An 18101-nucleotide genomic window follows, 5' to 3' on the forward strand; every position below is an offset into this window, starting at 1 on the left:
GACACAGTACTAAAGATGGGCGTCCCTTTTCATGTAGGCATTGATATAGGAAACGTTCATTTTTGCCTCTCATCTTGTGGTGAATAGAAATATTAAGATACTGATTGAAGGCTTGGTTGAACCATACAGTCTAGCTATGTTGGTATGTTATTGTGGCCACAGTATGCTGATGCCAAGGTCTCTTTAAAAATATTCGCTTTTCATGGATGTTGCTGCCTGGAAGAGGGAGTGTGGTCCTGTCAAAGCCTTCTTTCCAAGCAGTGAATTGCAAGGCAACGAGCCACAGGAAAGGTTAATCTAAAAACTGAAGGTACGCTAAAACGGCGGCACCAGCGTTTATCGCGCTGGTGTAGGAATGGTGCCTGTAATAGCCATCTGTGGAAAACAGAAATATTCCAGCTTGTGGACAGGGCCACAACAGCGCTCTTGTGAATTAATCACACTGTTTGTGGCCTTCACCTCACACGAGGGAAGCGTTTTCTACCTCTGAGGTATCCTGCGCTGAACACTGGATGCTGAGATGCTATGCAATTCTTTCTGTGCGCAGCAGTCATGAACCTTCCTCATTTGTTTTTTAATCACCTGGGAAGATTATTTTCAGGATAACAGTCTGAAATTTGATATTGTGCAGTTTTTAAACAGGCTGATGTTTCTGAAGTATTTTGCACTCTTGGATATTAGATTAGTCTGAGACAAGATCTTTTGATCCTCATAAAGTTTCAATGTTATTTTGTAGCTAAGTTGTTAACAATTGTCTACAGATTTTATAGATATGTGTGTATGGTTTCCACTGAGGTTTTAAGCTAAAGACTCTTTTTTTACACCCTTCATAGACCAGTCCAGATGTTCAAGCCCTATTTTGCTATGTTCCAACAAATGGATGCCAAAAACTTAGGGAAAATTCGTGTTTCTCTCTTGATATGCTGTGTGTATATATATTATGCTACATTACTGTGCTGGAAGATAGAAAGCAAAGGACTATTGCCCCAATTTCTTCAGCTATTTTCTCTGCTAACAGCAAAATGTGCTTAATTCTTAAGTTCTGATGGTGAAAGTTTTCCTAGGAAGTGTTAATTTTTCCTATTCCAGGCCAACTAGAATGCAGTTGACTAGCACTAAGTCCCTCCTGATCATTTTAATGGTAGCTAAACAGTGTAGAAAGAGTGAGAAACAACCAATTCTCTTGATAACATCACCTTCCTGATGTCTGTGGTAATCAGCAGTGTGCTGTCCAACATATAAAGGTCTCTAAACAAGTGTTTCAATTTTCCCCCTTTTCCTTCAAATCCAATAATTTCTGAGCTAGATTGTCAGAACTGCATGTTATTTGCATATCTGAAAAACAACATGATCTAAAGAATGATAATACCACACGAATATATAGATGTGTTTACGAAAGACATTATGACAAAAAACAAATATCAGAGAAACCCGTGATATTTGCAATACGTAAGATAGCACTAATTTTAATGATACTACTCAAATTTAAGACTAGGCTTATTCTTGATCAGGGTCTCCACCTCAACATGTTTTAATGTCAGAATGAAACCTTAATTTCCTTATGTCTGAAAAATGTCCGGAAACATTTTGCACCTTGCAGAAACTGTAACTTTGAATTTCTTGACCTTGAGCTTGTTACATATCAAGCTTCTGTTCTGAAATGAAATACTGAGGATTTTTTTGTGTATTTCTCCAAAAAGCAGTGAAGCAATCACAATTCCAATCTCTGTATCTTAAGTATTTGCTTGTCTCTGCATCGTCTCCAATTTGTTTATATATTAAACAAATTGGAGACGTTGCGGAGAAAAGTAACAAAAATGATGCAGAGATTTAGAAAATATGACCTGAGAGGAAAGATTAAAAGAACTCAATATATTTAATTTAGAGAAGACTGAAAAGAGACATTTGAAGAGGCTGTAAATACCGAGAGAGAGAGGGTGGTTAATTGCTTTCCATGTCAAATAAGGATGCAGAAAGAAGTTGCAGGGTTTTGCAGCATGTAAGATCTGTAAAAACTTTCCATCAGCTTTCTTAAATGTTAAAATAGATGTGAAGTCCCTCTCACTGGAGATTTTTAGAACCAGAATATATAAGCATCTTTCAGGGATATTCTGAGCATACTTGTTTTGCTTCTTGGGGATCTCCAGCCCCACAACTCTGTGACTTCCCAGGCACCCTATCCACAACGTCAGGAAGGAACTCTTTGATCTCTACCCATTCTTTCACCAGGATGTCTATTAGCTAGTCTTTTAATTTTCTTAGTAGTGGACAAGTACTCCTTTTCTCTCAAGGGAAAAGTGTTTTCTGTTTTCAGCTCATTTCTTAATCACCTGCCATATTGTTGTCATGTGGAAACTGTTTCTCTTGAAGGAACAGGCTCTGGCCTTCAAATCGTTCCCAGAGAGTGATTTTTTTTTCCCCATTATTTATCATGGAAAAAGTCAAGTCCTCATCAGCACAGTAAATACTAGCAGCTGGGTTAATTGTGAGGCTATCGGGCATTTTTTATGGTTTCTAAGACAGCCATGATCTGGAGAGCACTTTGGAAACAACATCTAATGCTACCTCTTTGAATGCAGCCTTTGGCTGCTGAGTGCTAGTATTTAACAGGTTTGGCATTGCTAAAAATTGAGAGACCGATGCTGCTGTTAAATTTCATTCTGCACACAAGCAAACAGTTTATCATAGTCTGTTCCCAGCAATTCTAATCCAATTTTTGTTATCTTACGTTGTTTAAAAAAAAAGAGAGAAAGATACTGTATGTCAATCTGATAAAAATGTTTAAATAACTAGTACTTTTTTGTGATTGTCAGTTTTATAGCAGCATTATGGAAACACGACAGGGTAACTAAAATCTGATTACGTCTAAGTCCTTGCCCATTATGTGATTATTATGAACCATGACTTCTACTGGCACAATATGAATTACATGGTCATAATACAAGGGATTTCCAATATAATTAACTGAGATTAGCAGCACTAGAGAAATCTGGGAAAAATGATACAACTTTGAACAATCAGTTTTACTGTAAATGCTGGTGGCTCTGTCTTCCAGGAAACAGGAGGCTTGGGAATGTGACTGTGACCTACCTGCTGTGGTTCTCTACATCTCCTTTCTCTTTTTTTTCCCCTTCACAGAATTAATTGCAACCTTGCCAGAGTCTTAGGAACACCTTTTACACTTCTCAGTGTTTGGCATTATACTGATAAAATGCAAGGCTGGCCAAGTTTTTCAAAAATGTCAAAGCTCTTTAGATATCTCCATTTTGGGGGCTCAGCCTGAAACCAAAAAGGACTATGCTTTTCAAAAAAGTAGAAATATCCACTTATTGGAGAACAGATCCATTTAAGACAGCTCAAGCTTGAGCACTTAAAGATGGAAAGTCATGAAAATTACAGATCAAAGATCATAGCCAAGGTCATACAATTTCTTTAGTATCTGAGGAAGGCAAGAGATACTTCTTTCCACAAAGAACCTGAGATTTTTAGACTGTTAGCTGCTTAAGAAAAAATGGACTGTGTCCAGAGATATTTGCTCACTAATGGATCTGTCCTTTCTCACACAGAAAGGAAAGGATCTCCACTCAGATAGAGCGGTCATCATCTGGTTTAAAAGAAAGGAAGGTGGGAACACTGCTGTCCCTGTTATACACAGATCTATCTTTATATATATTCACCTTTGTGAGAGAGGGAAATACTTCTTTCTCCATCTTTTTCCCCAATATCATATAGAAAGCTAAGGTACAGCAGGGCTGAACAATTCAGCCAGTAGCTCATGGACAGCGGAGGTAGAATGGGCACTTTCTTCATTATTGATGTTAGCTCTTTTCTGACAGAGCTGGGATTAAAAAGAGGAACTGTTTTTTTTTCATACTATGTATCTGCAGTTCTCTCCATAAAGTGTAAATACAGTTGAAGACTTAGACAAAAATCACAAATCACCCAAGATGATTTTCGTTCTGCCCAGTGCATCCTCCCTTCCTCTCCCTCCCAATTTATTTAGAGCTGCCAATTTTCAGATTTCATGTGAAATTGCATCTCGGGATTTTTGTTAAATCGTACACATTTCAGTTTTGTGCTTCTTCGTTTTGATACCGTTATCCCCACTCGGCGCAAATACAACCTCCCATTTTCTTTGCAATGGTGATCTTATGTCTCGTACCTCCAGTGCTGTTCTGAACTGCCCTGCTGCTACTGCATACTTCTTTTGCCTGTAGCAAGTGCTGGCGTCCTTTAAGGTCATCTGAAGCCATTTGTCAATCTTTGGCAAAAAGCCGGAATTAGGTGCACTCGGAGCATCTGTTTTTTCAGAGTCGTGACACGCTGATCGCGTGCTTGTAGGCACCACAGGCTCCGCAAACTCGTAGGTAATGTCCTCCTCATCAATGTAAACCAACTTTATTTCCACATCCATTAGGCTTTTCAGAGAAATATGAGCTAGAGGCATTGGGATTAGCAGACTGTCAGTCTCCAACATTGTTGTTTCTCTTTTTGCAGCCAGTTTTCCTTCATTCTCTGATTTCCATTTAGAAATTGCTCTTTCTACATCATTACTTTGTTTTCTCTTCCTTTTCTCTGCTGTTTTTGTTCTCTCCATTATGTTTTCTCCTCCTTTATCCCCAAGGTGCTTTTTAACCTCTTGCAATGCTTCTGGAATATCATTCAATTTGCTTGCTGCTGCATTTGACTCGCTAGAGCTTACTTGCTGAGAAGTATCATTGTGGCCAGTCATGTTTATGAGATTTTTTTGGAAATCTGTGTTACTTGCTGATTCCATAACCTGAGCAAAAACAGAGTCCTGGGAGAAAATGCAGAAAAGTTTAGAATTCTCAAACGTTGCAAAGCCAAAAAAAGGTTGTGTAAATGCTGTCTCCACTAGACCTATCACTGGCACAAGAGGGGAAGAATCTGGCTTTTAATGTGTATGTGTGTTGGGGGGAAAGACCCAAAGCAAACAACAATAACACTGTGACTGATTGACTCACGTTGAACGTTGTTACGGGCTGCAGAAAATCAGTGTGGCCTGATTCTCGAGAACTGCTAAGCACCGTCACCGAGGTCAGGGAGGGCTGCTTGAGAATCCGGCAGGCTGTATGCGCACCAAAGGGGCGCAAGCTCAGGGTGGGATCCCAGGCTGAGCTGCATTCGAGAAAATTCAGGTCTGGCTTTGGCTTTCAAAACCATTTCTTACAAACTCTCTGCAAAGGGCCCTGAAGCATTGCTATTAAGAAGCACCCCCTAGTAGCTAACAGCCCAATTCTCTGTTCTAATTCAGGGAAATCATAGTGGATTCAAAGTAGCATATCAAGATGCAGAATCAATTTCATACGCCTCATCTCAACCCCAATTTCTGTACAGAGGGAAAGGTGACTTGATTTGCATTGTAAACTCATAAGAGATCTCAGATTCAACAGAAATTTTGATTCCCATCTGCCTCTGCTGCCTTCACGGTGAAACGATGGGAGATACAGTAATTTTCCTTTAAGCATTTTGTAATTAATGGGAAAACTAAACTGTAAATAGCTTTAATTATGACTGTCTTTCAGAATGGTTTGTTAAGCTTTAGTACTCAGCCTTTAACCTCGTGCTTTTGTTTAACAGACCTCCACGCATTTATCACCAGCGTAATTTGCTGAACCATGGTGCAGATTGTATACAGGAAAGATGCATAATAATGCAGTGTTGTGCGTAGTCATAAACAGATTTAAACAACAACTTCATTGAGTTTTGGCAAAGGCCTAAAGTATGCATTATTGAACTTAAAAAAAAAAAAAAAAAAAAAAGTTACCAGAATACGCACCAGAATATGATACAGTGAAGTGTCTTTACCATTTAGGGCAATCGGTATTAGGCAATGGGGAAAAGACAGGAGAAAAAACATCGGCAAACAAAAGGGGTCGTGGTATTTTAGGCCATAGGAGGCATTGATACTAAATTTGTGTGTATGTGGGGTTTCAAGTCTTTACTCCCACCCAGCTGCCCCGGGCTAAGGCGGACAGTGAGCAGGACCCTGCCGCTAGCCCCGGACTGGCAACCTGTTGATTTTGTCTTTTGTTCACATCCTCCAGGCTGAAAACTGTGCTCTAGCAGAAGTGTCTGTGGAGCCTTATTTGTGCGTCCATGAGTGCAGCACAAAGTGTGAGAGGTGAGGGGATAATTGTGTGATTTAAGGTAATTTCAGAGGACTTTCTTCAACGATGTGCTGAGCATTCACCACTCCTACGGAGTTCAACGGGGATGGAAAACCACTGGCCCCGCTCAGATAGTGCTCCGCACTCGTCAGAGCTCCGAGGGACCGTGTTTATAGCAAAAATATTTGCTGTATTTTGAACAGCAGCAGTAAAGCAGTTGGAAAAGGCTAATGTACTTTTATCTGGCAACCATTTTACCTGTTTGTAGGATATTCAATCCCTTTTTAAAACACGCTGTAGTATAACCTAAAGACTGGAAGCCTCGTTTTTTGGTGCTGGCCTCAGCACTCAGTAATTTAGGAAACAATGATGCATCTTCATTGCGCGGTGGAGCAGAGATGCTCCAGCCAGCTCCAGACCCAGCTGAGGAGCTGGGATTACTAATCCTGATGCCGTGTGAGGCCAACATCAATGCCACATGCGGGGCCTGCAGCGCAGAGCCATGCAGCCTGCACCGTACAGCTGCCCCGTAACAGGAACTTGGCTGGACTAAAGCAATTGCCGGGAGATTGTGCTAGCAAGCTTAAAATAATTTACTATGGAATAAAAAAAGCAGAGCACAAACTGCGAAACACAGACCAACAATTCCTTAATCACCCACAGACATTTCTCCACTGGACCAGCACCTGAAATGAACTTTGCAGTGCCAAATGAATTTTTTTTTATACTGCTTCTATTGTATTTTAGGTGTTCAAGCTGATTAACATGACTTTGGGTTGTACAATGGAAGAATGTTGTAACTCAGGCAGGCTATGCTTTAATCACTGTCTCAATAAAAAAAATACTTCTGGGGAAAAGCTTTTAGAAAATCATTATCTTTGTCAGTTAAGTATTTTTCTGAGACTTTTGATTAAAATGTCCTTTTTTTATTTTGGAAGCATTTACTGTAAAATGCTTCTAATGAATCACTATGCAGAGGAATATAGATAGACAATTTAGCACTGTAGTCAGAAGAAGGCAGCTTCTCTAAATTTATGAGCTCTCCAGAATGATCTTCCTGAACAATTACAAGCAAGTCCAGCTCGCTGTGTATTTAAGGGTTAATGTTTGCCTGGAGACCTCTGTCCACAGAACTGCTAGGTACTACGTCTAAGCATTTTGTTGAGCCTGTCACTAGGGAAACAACACCTCTTCAAATGGAGAAGTTTACGAGGGGGGAAAAAAGATATGCGGAAAGAAAAGTGTAACATCATTTATCTTTTTAAAATCTGGTTTTGTCTGTTGATTTCCCGCTATGGCTAAGAAAGCCCTTCTCAGGGAAAGCGGCCTGCCTAGGTACGTAGACTTCCTTATGTGCATGGATCTTATGAACCCTATTACTTATGCTTTTTGTTCTGTATCTAGTTTGATTCTGCTTTCAACACCTACTCCTATTATCTCAGATCAGATTAAAAAAGAACCTGCTGATAAATCACACTAGCACTTCGGCTGGCACCTAGTTGTTAAATTTTTCTGCCAGTTCTTTGATGAGCTCTTTTTTTCTTCAGAATATAAACTTTGATTTCAACCAAAAAAAAAAAAAAAAAAAAAAAAAAAAAAAAAAAAAAAAAAAGCTTTTGCCCTTATAGTTGTGAAGTAGAACCTTTCTAAGCTTAAGAGTCTGCTCTCCTCCTGCATGTGCATACAGCCAGGCGGAAACAACGGGCGGCATTCAGCATTGATTTCAGTCCTCAGATAGGAGAGGGGAATGTGCTCTAGTTATTCTCAGAGGGGATTAAGCTGCCTCGAAACTGGGCAATTACATTGTTGTTAATAGTTGTTTTGGACATGAATTCTGGGTGGCTTGGCTTCAGAAAAAGGTCTGTTTCCTGATTTCAGTAAAATCTTTCAGCTGACAACACAAGTAGCTTTTTCTGAGGATCACAGTTGCCATTTAAGGCAGAGGCTGTGGAGGAAGAAGCAATCTCAAGGAAAGATTTCATCCCAAGGGGATCTCTGCAGAGTAAGTCTAAGCTATATTGTCGTAGCTGGAGGATGGCACAGAACGCAGCTTCAGGTGAGCAGTGAAAAGCAGTTTGCTGGTTCCCCAGTCTTGGACTGATGGCCTTGTGGGATCATGCGTTTGCATGGTTTGGAGGTTTAAGAGTACAGTACAGCAACAAGGAAATAGAAGGAGACTCAGGGATTAAGTTCCTTATTCTGAACCAGCTTTCTTACCCTGACCGCTTGACAGCAGTCAAAACGGATCCATGTCCTGACACTGAACATACTGCATAAATGCTTTGCTAAAGCTCAGAGACAAGTTAGTCACCAGGTCTGGAGATGGATGTAACCCCCATCCCATCCACCTGGTCGGAATGGCAGATTTTTTTGTTGTTGCTTTCATTGTTCTGTTTTGTTTTCCCTTCCTCTGCAGCATAAGATGAGCTACCTCCTCATGATAATCTGATTATACCTCACCTGCTGTCCCAGAAGCTACAGTCATTAGCAGTCCTTTTTCACTCTCTACTGTGCCACAGGGCAGTTAAAACTCCCAAGAATGGAAATACTTTGTTGAGCACAATGAGTTTAAACCAAGGTGTGTGAGTGCAATTAAGCAGTGTGTGATACACAGAAGGTCAAACAGTATGATCTGATGGGACCTTTATGATCTTGCACACCATGAAGCAGTACTCAGCACTCTTGTACTGATCTCATCAGGGCATTGCCTAGAGGTAAAATACCTTCTTGCGACTGCTCGCTGCTGCACAGTTTCCAGAGGGGAACATCACAGCATTTTGCAACCAGAGTATGGCTGTATCTGCAACACGTGCATTTTGCACAGATAACCCATCTCTCCTTCAATGACCTCACTTGTGTATCAGAGGCAGTGGAGTTGCATTAGCCTGATACCCACCCAGGCTAGTTTGCGCCACTAGAAAATACATTTAATAACAACTGCCATACGAATATACTGCTTAGACAATGATGGGACTTTTCCAGAAAGTTTTAAGAACTGACTCTTTCATCTGTAATAGACTTGTCCTCCCAGAAGGCCATTTGAAATCACAGGGCAGTCATCTACTACAGTTCATTTCAGTCTAAATGTGAAAACGGAGAAAACTGCATCCAAAACAATGGAATAAGCATAGGAAAATTTGCCATGGGCACTTGTGCAAGTGTTATCCCACTTCTTCAATTGCCAGTGGATTTTTCCTCTAGTGTAGACGGATAAATATATTACTATAGCAAAACATCCAAAGCCCCACAGCAGACAAGCCATTAGATGCCCTCCTCTATAATAATTTTATTTATACTGAATTCCAGATATCCTGCTCCATCTTGAAGGTGAGGATGCTCCAGTTTTATCACTTAAAAATGAAGCAAGATTTATCTGTATTAGATTTACAGCCAGACTTTCTGAATGAGCATGTGCACCGACAACAGCTATGCTGAGATTTGAACTAGAGATTTTTCCAGTCCATCTTTCAATGGGATGACTTTTAAGCATTTCCTTTGCTGCTGAACACCACAAAGGCTCAGACAATCTATTGATGACAAAGGTCAGCACCTTCTTAGCAGCCCATAAAGTGAGTCTCTCACAATCAGGTTTCAGACTTTTTAAGATTCTAGCCATTTCTTTAGGCAATGAAGCAACCTAGTTCTTTTATCTTGCTATTTTTATTGTTTGAAAGCCTGAGTCACATCTGTTCTTTTTTATTTTTAGTTTTCTTTTGGAAAAAAAAATCCCTTAATGTATCTTTTTTTGTTCAGGTACTCTTATTTCTTTGTGATAGACATAAGTGATAGCTCATTCAGTGCAAAATCAGAACTCCTTGCGTTTTTCTTGGCTGTGATAAGAGCACACTTGCCATTGGCATTGTCCATGTTTCTGCAGTAAAGGTTTTGGCAGTAATTCCATCCTAAACACTATTTTCACTCACTATATTTAACCTGTTTATAAAAATAATAATAATAAATTGGGCTCTTGGCAAAATTTGGCATGGGAAATAGTGTTTCTCTTAGAGTAGTTTGTAGGGATTTAACCATATTATCCTAATTGCTCTTTGAGGCTGTAACTTGTAATTAGTTGTATGTACAGTGCCAAGTACAACAGGACACTAATCTCATTAGCCTATAGGCATAAGAGAAATACTAAACTGTCCTAATAATTATTCTTCACAGTTATCAGACCACTAAATCACTAGACACTTGTATGCAGAGTCTTAGGTTTACTGCGCAAAGTAACCCAAGTCCAATTTCTATTATGTGCAATAGCTTATGCGAGTTATGTAAAGGTGAAGATAATATGACAGAAACAATCACAATGTAAGAAAAACTTGTGGTTAAAATACTTAATGTATCTTTAAGGATAATGGGGAGAAATATATCGGAAGTGTGATTAATCAAGAAAGGTTTTGACAAGGTGTGTTACTGATGTTGTCATTCCCTGCTTTGAACAGTCAGTCAAGGTGGGAAGGAAGGCATGAAGATCACTGTCACATGCCAAGGAATCTGGGAGTCTTGCATGAAAACTTTGGGCATTAATTGGCCAAAAAAGGGAAAAAGATTAATCCCCATTCCCACCAACTTTGGATAAGTATTCAATAATGACAAAGTCTGCTTTCCCTCTCCCATCTTTTTCCTTCTGCACCCAATTTCTCTCTTATCTTTCTCTTTTGCCTTTCTTTTAACAAGGCTATAGGCAGCCATGCTCTTGTAGAGCTAGCTTGGGTGATTTAAGAGGCTGCTTCTCCCAGCTGGTCAATACTACCCTTTTCTTTAACTGCTGCAACTGCTAGTATGAGCGCTTCTAGTCCATTTCAGTGCAGATTAATACGGCTTTGGGTAAATACATTCACAGAAGTAACTGCGATCTGAGCTAATGCACTTCATTAGGCACGGAAGCATGCTGGAAATACATACTGGCAGCTAGAAGCACCCAATATGTCAACCACAGGGCAGGAGAGGTAAGGGAGGGAACAGGCAAGGCTGGAAAACTCTTGCTCTCTCTGTCTCCTCCAGTAAAATCTAATATGGCATATATATTTGTTTGGTTAGTACCTTGGCTTAGCAAAGATTGCATGCTTTGCCACATTGCTGTTAATCTATAGCCGCTTTTTTTTCTTTTATCTTCAAGGCAGCATCTTAAAAGTTATAGTACTCACTGAAATAGGTTAGCCAAATCTCAGGACGGAATTAAAACAAAGACCTTAATATTTAACATTTCTTTTGGGGGTTCTTTCCCTCTGTGTATTCTTTAAAATATTATTTTAAAACTTTTTGTTGTTGAGTATCAGAACAGAAGTTAACTGTCAACACTGTGACACGAAATTACAGACCTAGAATTACAGACAAGAATTTTATTAACATGTTATTTGAATAAAATTTGAAAAATTATTTGAACAGTTATTATTAAAATATGAAAAATATTTGAATAAAATTAGAACTGCAAAAGAACAGTAAACTAACTGTAATAGTAAACTAATTCAAAACTAATAGTAACCAATAGTAAACTAAGTCAGAATTCAAAATCGAGAAGAAAGCAGAATTTTCCCAGTACCCTATCTCAGAATACTTAGGCAGAGCAAATACAAGAGAGAAACATCAGTGATTGCAATCTGGAAGAACAAAAAGGCAGATACAGTACATCGAGAGAAGTCAGAATGTGCACTTGGTAACGAACGTGACCAAAGAAAAATTAAGAGAGACAAAATTAAGGATGTTTTCCGCATAAGTTTTTTAAACACTGTGTAACTGTCTTCCTTACATTGCCTACTAGTGAAATATTTCCTCTGAAAGTGTGGGAGAAAAATACCGAGAAACACAAGAGACAGCAGGGAAAGCGTTTCAGCTCTGCGTACTGATGTCATCCCGGGCGCACAAAGACCAGCATTGTCAGTTAGGAAAAAAAGGTCAACACTGTGTCTGCCGGGAATGTGAAGCCTGGCCAGCCTTCCTCGGCTGGATTCAGCAGCTCAGCCCTGCAGGAGCAGAGCCGTTCATTTCCATAGCTAAAGGGGCACTGAAAGGGAAGAGAGAGGGAGAAAGGAGGGGAGATTTTTTTTTTTTTTTTTTTTTTTTTTTTTTATGGCAAAGATTTCTACAGCAGACTCCTGAAGTATGGAGTTGTGAGAACAGATAATTCCTCTGTTTGAGGAACAAGGACGTATGCATGTGCCTAAGGTATAAACAGACCAGTAAGCTTAAGGTAATCTCTAAATGAAAAGCAATGCAAAGACTGGTCCTAGAACTGAGATGCTGTGCTGAAAAAGCTTGAGGATTTTTTTTTTTTTTTTTTGGTACTGCAATATTTCCTAATTCTGTTGGGAAGACAAGAAAGCAATTTTTGAAGAGATTACAAAGCAAACGTCCAAGTGTCCTACTTGCTCTCGTTCAGAAGGAGATGAAGAACTATTGATTTTCTGAAAAGATTGCTTTGAAATGGTGTGAGCTGAGTACTTCTGAAGGAGGAGTGCAGAGGGGCAGAGTTTGGTGTGGCAGGGTTGCTGCAGACAGTGCTGTGGGCTTGATTAGATCTGCCAACAGGCTATTAGGAGGTCTGCATCCCCGAGCTGCTCTGGCCAGCCCTCCCTCCAGGATAAGGCAGGACTTCAGTGAGAGCTCACTGCACAAAGGCAGCTCTTTCACTTCACAAAATAATCACGTTCCTATGGGAGTGAGCTGCAGGAAAGCCCAAATATAAAGGAGACACTAGCAGGCCTATAACCATTCCCATTACCTATTGCACAGCACACAAAACGCATCAGCTGTTGGATCCACAGCAAAGAAGGTGCCTGATATCCAGCATGGCATTTAGATCAAACACACAGCAAGAGCGACGTGGGCCGGGAGATGGCTCCTTTCCTTGCTAAAATTTCACCAGACTAATAGGTTGCCCCAGGAGGGGCATCTCCTTACTGTCCCCTTGCTTCTGCTCCTTAACTCTCATCCTTAATCTGAAGGAGACGTGTTAGAAGAGACCTACGTCTTCAGCCGCTGACGTTTGTGTTGACCAAGCGCTAAACTCCAGTGCTATCCTCTGAGATGTTGGCTTTGGGGAACCTTTAGCCACAGCACCCAAAGACTTCAGGAGAACACCTCCATTTTGGCAAAGGGAAGGCAGACAAATTGGATGCATATCCTTTCTTTTAGCTGTACTATGTAATTAGAATTGACTTTCTGAACAAAATTGGGGTATTCTGAAGTTAAACAAGATCTAGAGCTTCATAAGGCAATAATTTTATTGTCTGCTAGGATAAAAAAGTAATACCTTGTTGAGCTAAATTTTTTGCTCTGATAATATCACAAAAAGCTCCACAAATCAACAGACAGCCGAAATAACAAACAGGAAGAAAAGAAAGACATGAGAATGAGAAGAAGAAGGAAAAGTGGAAGGAGAAAGGAAGAACGAAAGCAAATTAGAAGTAGGGGCCTGAGAAACTATGAAAAGGATTAAGAAGGCCCCGCAGCATGGCCATCATGTTACGATAAAAAGTGAATTTAAGTGGATTGAAGAGCAGTCCTTCTGAACGTCCTTCCATACGGCTCCGTTTCCCTGCGCAGGTCTCTCTAGCTAGGTGTCGTTAACCGGAATTCCTTTTTCTGATGTTTTATTGTTGTGGCTTTTATTTCTTTGTTGCTGTTGTTCTTTATGACGGTTGTATCTGATTTCCAATGTAAGAGCAATAAACAGAAGAAAAAGAGTAAAAACAGTAGAGTAGAATCCAGGGTGAGAGAACAGCGCAGCAGAAAATAAGTGCTGGCAAGTCCCTCCCATGCTCCTGGTCGTGAGGATGCTTTTGCAAGGAGGGTCTGCGGAGACCACAGCCTAAACAAGAACTGGGAAATCTTAGTGAGCTAGACCAGACCTTCTGCTAGCATAATTTAACGCTGCCCTATCCCAAAGATTTTCATGTGTCTGGAGATAGGGAAGCTGGTGATGATTTTGAGCACAAACTGTTTCCTATGATCAGAAATTCATCCTTGCAGAGAAGAGCAGGCAAGTGTGTCTGGCAACTCCGCACCTCAGCCAGCAAGACAAGGTTGTCTTTTGCAAAGTTAGGTGCTGGATTTCTATGCCCCAAGCAATGCAATTTGTCTCAAAGCTTCCGCTCAGGTGACCCTTAAAGGCGGTATTGGAATTCTTCTGCTTGGGTTATACAGGTTAATAAGAGCCTGATAACCGGTGGGAGGACACTGAAGCGTTCATGCATACAAAATCTGATGCACACCCCTAACCTGAGATTTTTCTGATGCCGTGAAAAGAAATGCAGAATTATGGATGCTTAATTCTGTGAAACTTTCAGACCTCTTTCTAGACTCAGATGTCCCTGTAGTGACTGACAGCTAAGCAGGGCATTTACATACGAATCACACGTGGTGAAAGCGGAGAGGTTTGTCTCCAAAGCACCATGGCTTTCAACGCGCTCGCACCAGGCTCTCTAACAACCTCTGTTCACTGAAGGGATCGAAAAGGGATCAGGTTAGATTGCTAACCTGAAACTTAGGGCTAGTTTTACTGAGCAGGTTAAATACCAGTGAAAACTCCAGGGCTACACAGAAGAGGAAAGAGGGAGGCGCTGTTCTGGTGGCGATAAGCCCAACTGAAACAGCCAAAGCAGCAGCAGCAGAGACTGATCTGGCCTGGATCAGCTTGATTAAAAATAGAAGGCGATGATTTTCTTATGCCTCCACAATCCAATTGAATAACTTGGTCTGCCATCTAATGCTTCTTTGTCTTACAGAATAATCTGGACCTTGAAAGCCTTGTTCAGGCATAAACTAATTAATTTTCATGGCAGGCCCAATCCTGTGAAATGCTATGCTTCCACAACACACGAGAAAGTAAGGCAGCATGGTAACTCACAGGGTGAGGCTGAATTTGCTGTTAGATATGTGATTAAGTATTACAGGTCCCACTGGGAGGCAGAGATATTAAGCACAGATATTAAATGATTTAGCCCTGGCCACTCACGGTCCCTCCTTGCATCAGAGCAGCGGCAGCTATCACTGACCGATCCTCTAGACTCGCTTATCTCCTTCAGACCAGCACTCCTGTTGCCGTACATCGATGGTATACCTCCGAGGGTTGCCATCGGTATTTTTGTGGCAGTGTGGCACAGAGCTAGGCAAAGCTCAAGGGTTAGCAAATACTCAAGTTATGCTTATTCCATTTCACATGGTGTGAAATAATGACTTTTAAGTATTCCTAAGCAAAAAACCTGGAAGGAAGAAGACAAAAGCAGGAAAATTAAAAAATCTTATGTGACACTAAGAGAAGCCCATCAGTAATTTAGGGATTATACTCAGTAAAAAGGTATATTACTAGTTTAGCAAGGCATCACAACAAACCCAGAAAATTTAGATTTAGGGTTTCTGGAGGTTTCCTAATCCTTGAATTTCAACAATGCATTTCATCCTCCACTGGTTTATAATTTGATGCCCAACATTTTAATAGTGGTAGCTGAAGCAAATCCAATAACAACTGAGAGCTGAGCCGTGCGCAGATGACCACTCCTAACAGGCATAGCTTCAACTCGACAACTTCACATGGCCAACAGACCTGCAATGTAAAGTTAGCAGGAAAAAGAGGCTGTGAAAAAGAACTGCCTGAAATAGCTCAGATTAACATTCAAGGCAGTCCTTCTACTCCAGGAGCTTACTAGTTTCTTAGCATGTCTTTTGGTTTTAATTTCTTCTTTTAGATCAGTGTCTTCATTTTCCAATGAAGAAATTGCTTTTTGTGCAATTATTTCAATCTCTCTGACTGTTTATTACCTCTGCTGTGTTATTTTTGTCAGTATGAATTTTAACCTTGAAGTGTCACAAGAACACTAGTGAAACCTTTCTCCCTTCTCTTGATGAGTAGGAAGGTACCTGGCACAAGTTCTACGGGTGCAAATCTCCCTTTCAGGACTTGCTAGTGAACATGGTCTTTGATATGCTTGCGTGCAGCTACACAACTTTCTAGGAGCAGTGACAGCTGCAGGAAATTCAGTGGCAGTTGTGAGCCACTGAAAAACAAACAAAAAAATCTGATCTAGCAGTTGATTCTGCTGCCTTTTTGTTCATTTTACTCAGTGTATGGTTGGACCTTGCCTTTATTTCCTATAAACTACACCTGGAATGAAGCCAATGCTGCCACAAACTAATGCTGATTCTGTAGTCCGTGCTTTTGTAACCTTTAAGTTATACTACTTTAATGTTTTATTTTATGAGCTTCCTGAGAAAATTCTGCAAAGCTCCAATGGATGCAAGATATTGCAACCTGAATATTAACTTGTAATAACGTGACTAATGTGTTACATCAGTGGAAAGAGATCTGCGCCAGCTCCTTTGCTCAGCTCATTTTGCCAGGAGAAACTTGCCGCGTAAGGCATGGCCCTACCTGGGATGCAAGCATCGTGGCCGTTGCCTCAGTGAGATCTTTTCCATTAGTACAGCACTTCCAAGCCATTCTGTTTGCTCTGAAATTTAGGTTTAAAGAGGAGCAAGTGCAATTGCTGTGTGTCCTGAATTTGAAACACAGGTCACTTTTGGCCAGTAACCCAACCTATTGAATTAATAGACCGCTGTACGTTCAGGTTTGTTAATGAATGAGGTTTTGCTTCTTTGTATTGTCCTTTACTGTAAATCACCCTGGTACTATTCTTCTGGAGGTCTTACAAGGTATCTCTGGAAGACTGAGTGAGGCAACGTTATCATGTTGCCTTCTAGTTATGTGTACAGATTTGTTTCAAAAATTCCTTAGCATCGTTTTCCCTAAAGTCAACATGTCCATGAAGGAATTAATATTTAATCCAATTTTCAGTTATCTTTCCCAAGCTTAAGGGTTAGGAAAGGGTCAAGGACAGTGGCAAATTCCTTTTGGATTACCAAAATTTGGGTTTATCCAAGTTCCAGCACTCTGCTGGTGCAATTCATACCTGTCACCCTCTATACGTCATTAAAAAAGGACAGAGATGAGTGCTGGTCCTCTCCTTCCTTTGAAACTGCCTGTAAGCCACAGAACAGAGAAATATTTCAGAGCAGCAGTTAGTCAGCTGCTGCCCAGGGATATAACCATCATTTTAAATACTGAAACCATGAAAATGCAATTGTATACCTGTATACCTAGGAGGAAAGAGGTATCTTTCCTCCTTTTTGATACTGTTTTTTTCCTTGAATATTACTGTCTTAATATTGAAAAACCCTGAATTGTTCATTTTGAAAACCAGCATTTGCTGCTGTCAGAGTGACTGTGGTTTGCAGAAGACAGTAAATTCCAGGTTTTTCATTTGCGAGGCTAAGTAAAGCCATTACAGCTTTAACCTTTTGTTGTTTCCAACTTGGATAGAGCATAATTTTAGAGGATGCTGGAATTAAGCTAATAAATAAGTAGAAAGAAAAATTAAAGCTAAAGCCAGGGACTTTGAGCAGAGCCAGCTTTGCATCCTGGCTGCTATAAATTCTAGCTGCAGCTGCTCTTGCAGCTGCATTATTTTCAACATCAATCTAAGTGATGCTATGTAATAGCCCAGTTACAGAGGGATTAAAGAGCTAACAGAGTCCTAAAATCTTCAGGCTTCTTATAAAATCTAAATTCTGAAATACCATATTTAAACTATTTTCAATGTTTGAATTAAAAATGGGCACAATTAGAGATGATTCTTATTTTGTTTTTCAACTGGTAGTTATTACATTGAGCAAGTATTCCTGATGGTCACGGTCCTGCAAACACACACATGCAGCATCTTAATTTTGTAGCAGTGAGTAGTCTCGCCGAGGCGGGTAACATCAGACATGCAAACAAGCAGTTACAGAGCTAGGGCCTATATTTATAATGAAGAAATGTAGCAATGCAGCAAAACATTTTACACTGCATTTTCTCCATATTCTTTCAAAACAGTGATGATAGGTGGAGTTTCCTCGTTCTTGGCCAGACTTGCTATTTCAGGCAGTTGGTAAAAGCCTCACTGATTTTGTCAGAGCAAAGATAAACCAGTGCTA

General features: G+C 40.3%; 1 protein-coding gene across 1 annotated transcript in view; it reads right to left on the reverse strand.

Moving 5' to 3' along the window:
• Positions 1–15208, reverse strand: part of SPATA16 (spermatogenesis associated 16) — a 90364-nt gene extending 75156 nt beyond the window's left edge. The window contains exons 1-3 of the mRNA XM_062583028.1: positions 15088–15208; positions 4986–5089; positions 4163–4798 (exon numbers count right to left, since the gene is read on the reverse strand). Of these exons, the coding sequence (XP_062439012.1) occupies positions 4163–4798; positions 4986–5089; positions 15088–15208 (861 nt within the window). The remainder of the gene's footprint in view (positions 1–4162; positions 4799–4985; positions 5090–15087) is intronic.
• Between the last annotated feature and the right edge of the window lie 2893 nt (positions 15209–18101).

The sequence above is a fragment of the Rhea pennata genome, chromosome 9 (genome assembly GCF_028389875.1).
Source record: "Rhea pennata isolate bPtePen1 chromosome 9, bPtePen1.pri, whole genome shotgun sequence".
Taxonomy (NCBI): Eukaryota; Metazoa; Chordata; class Aves; order Rheiformes; family Rheidae; genus Rhea; species Rhea pennata.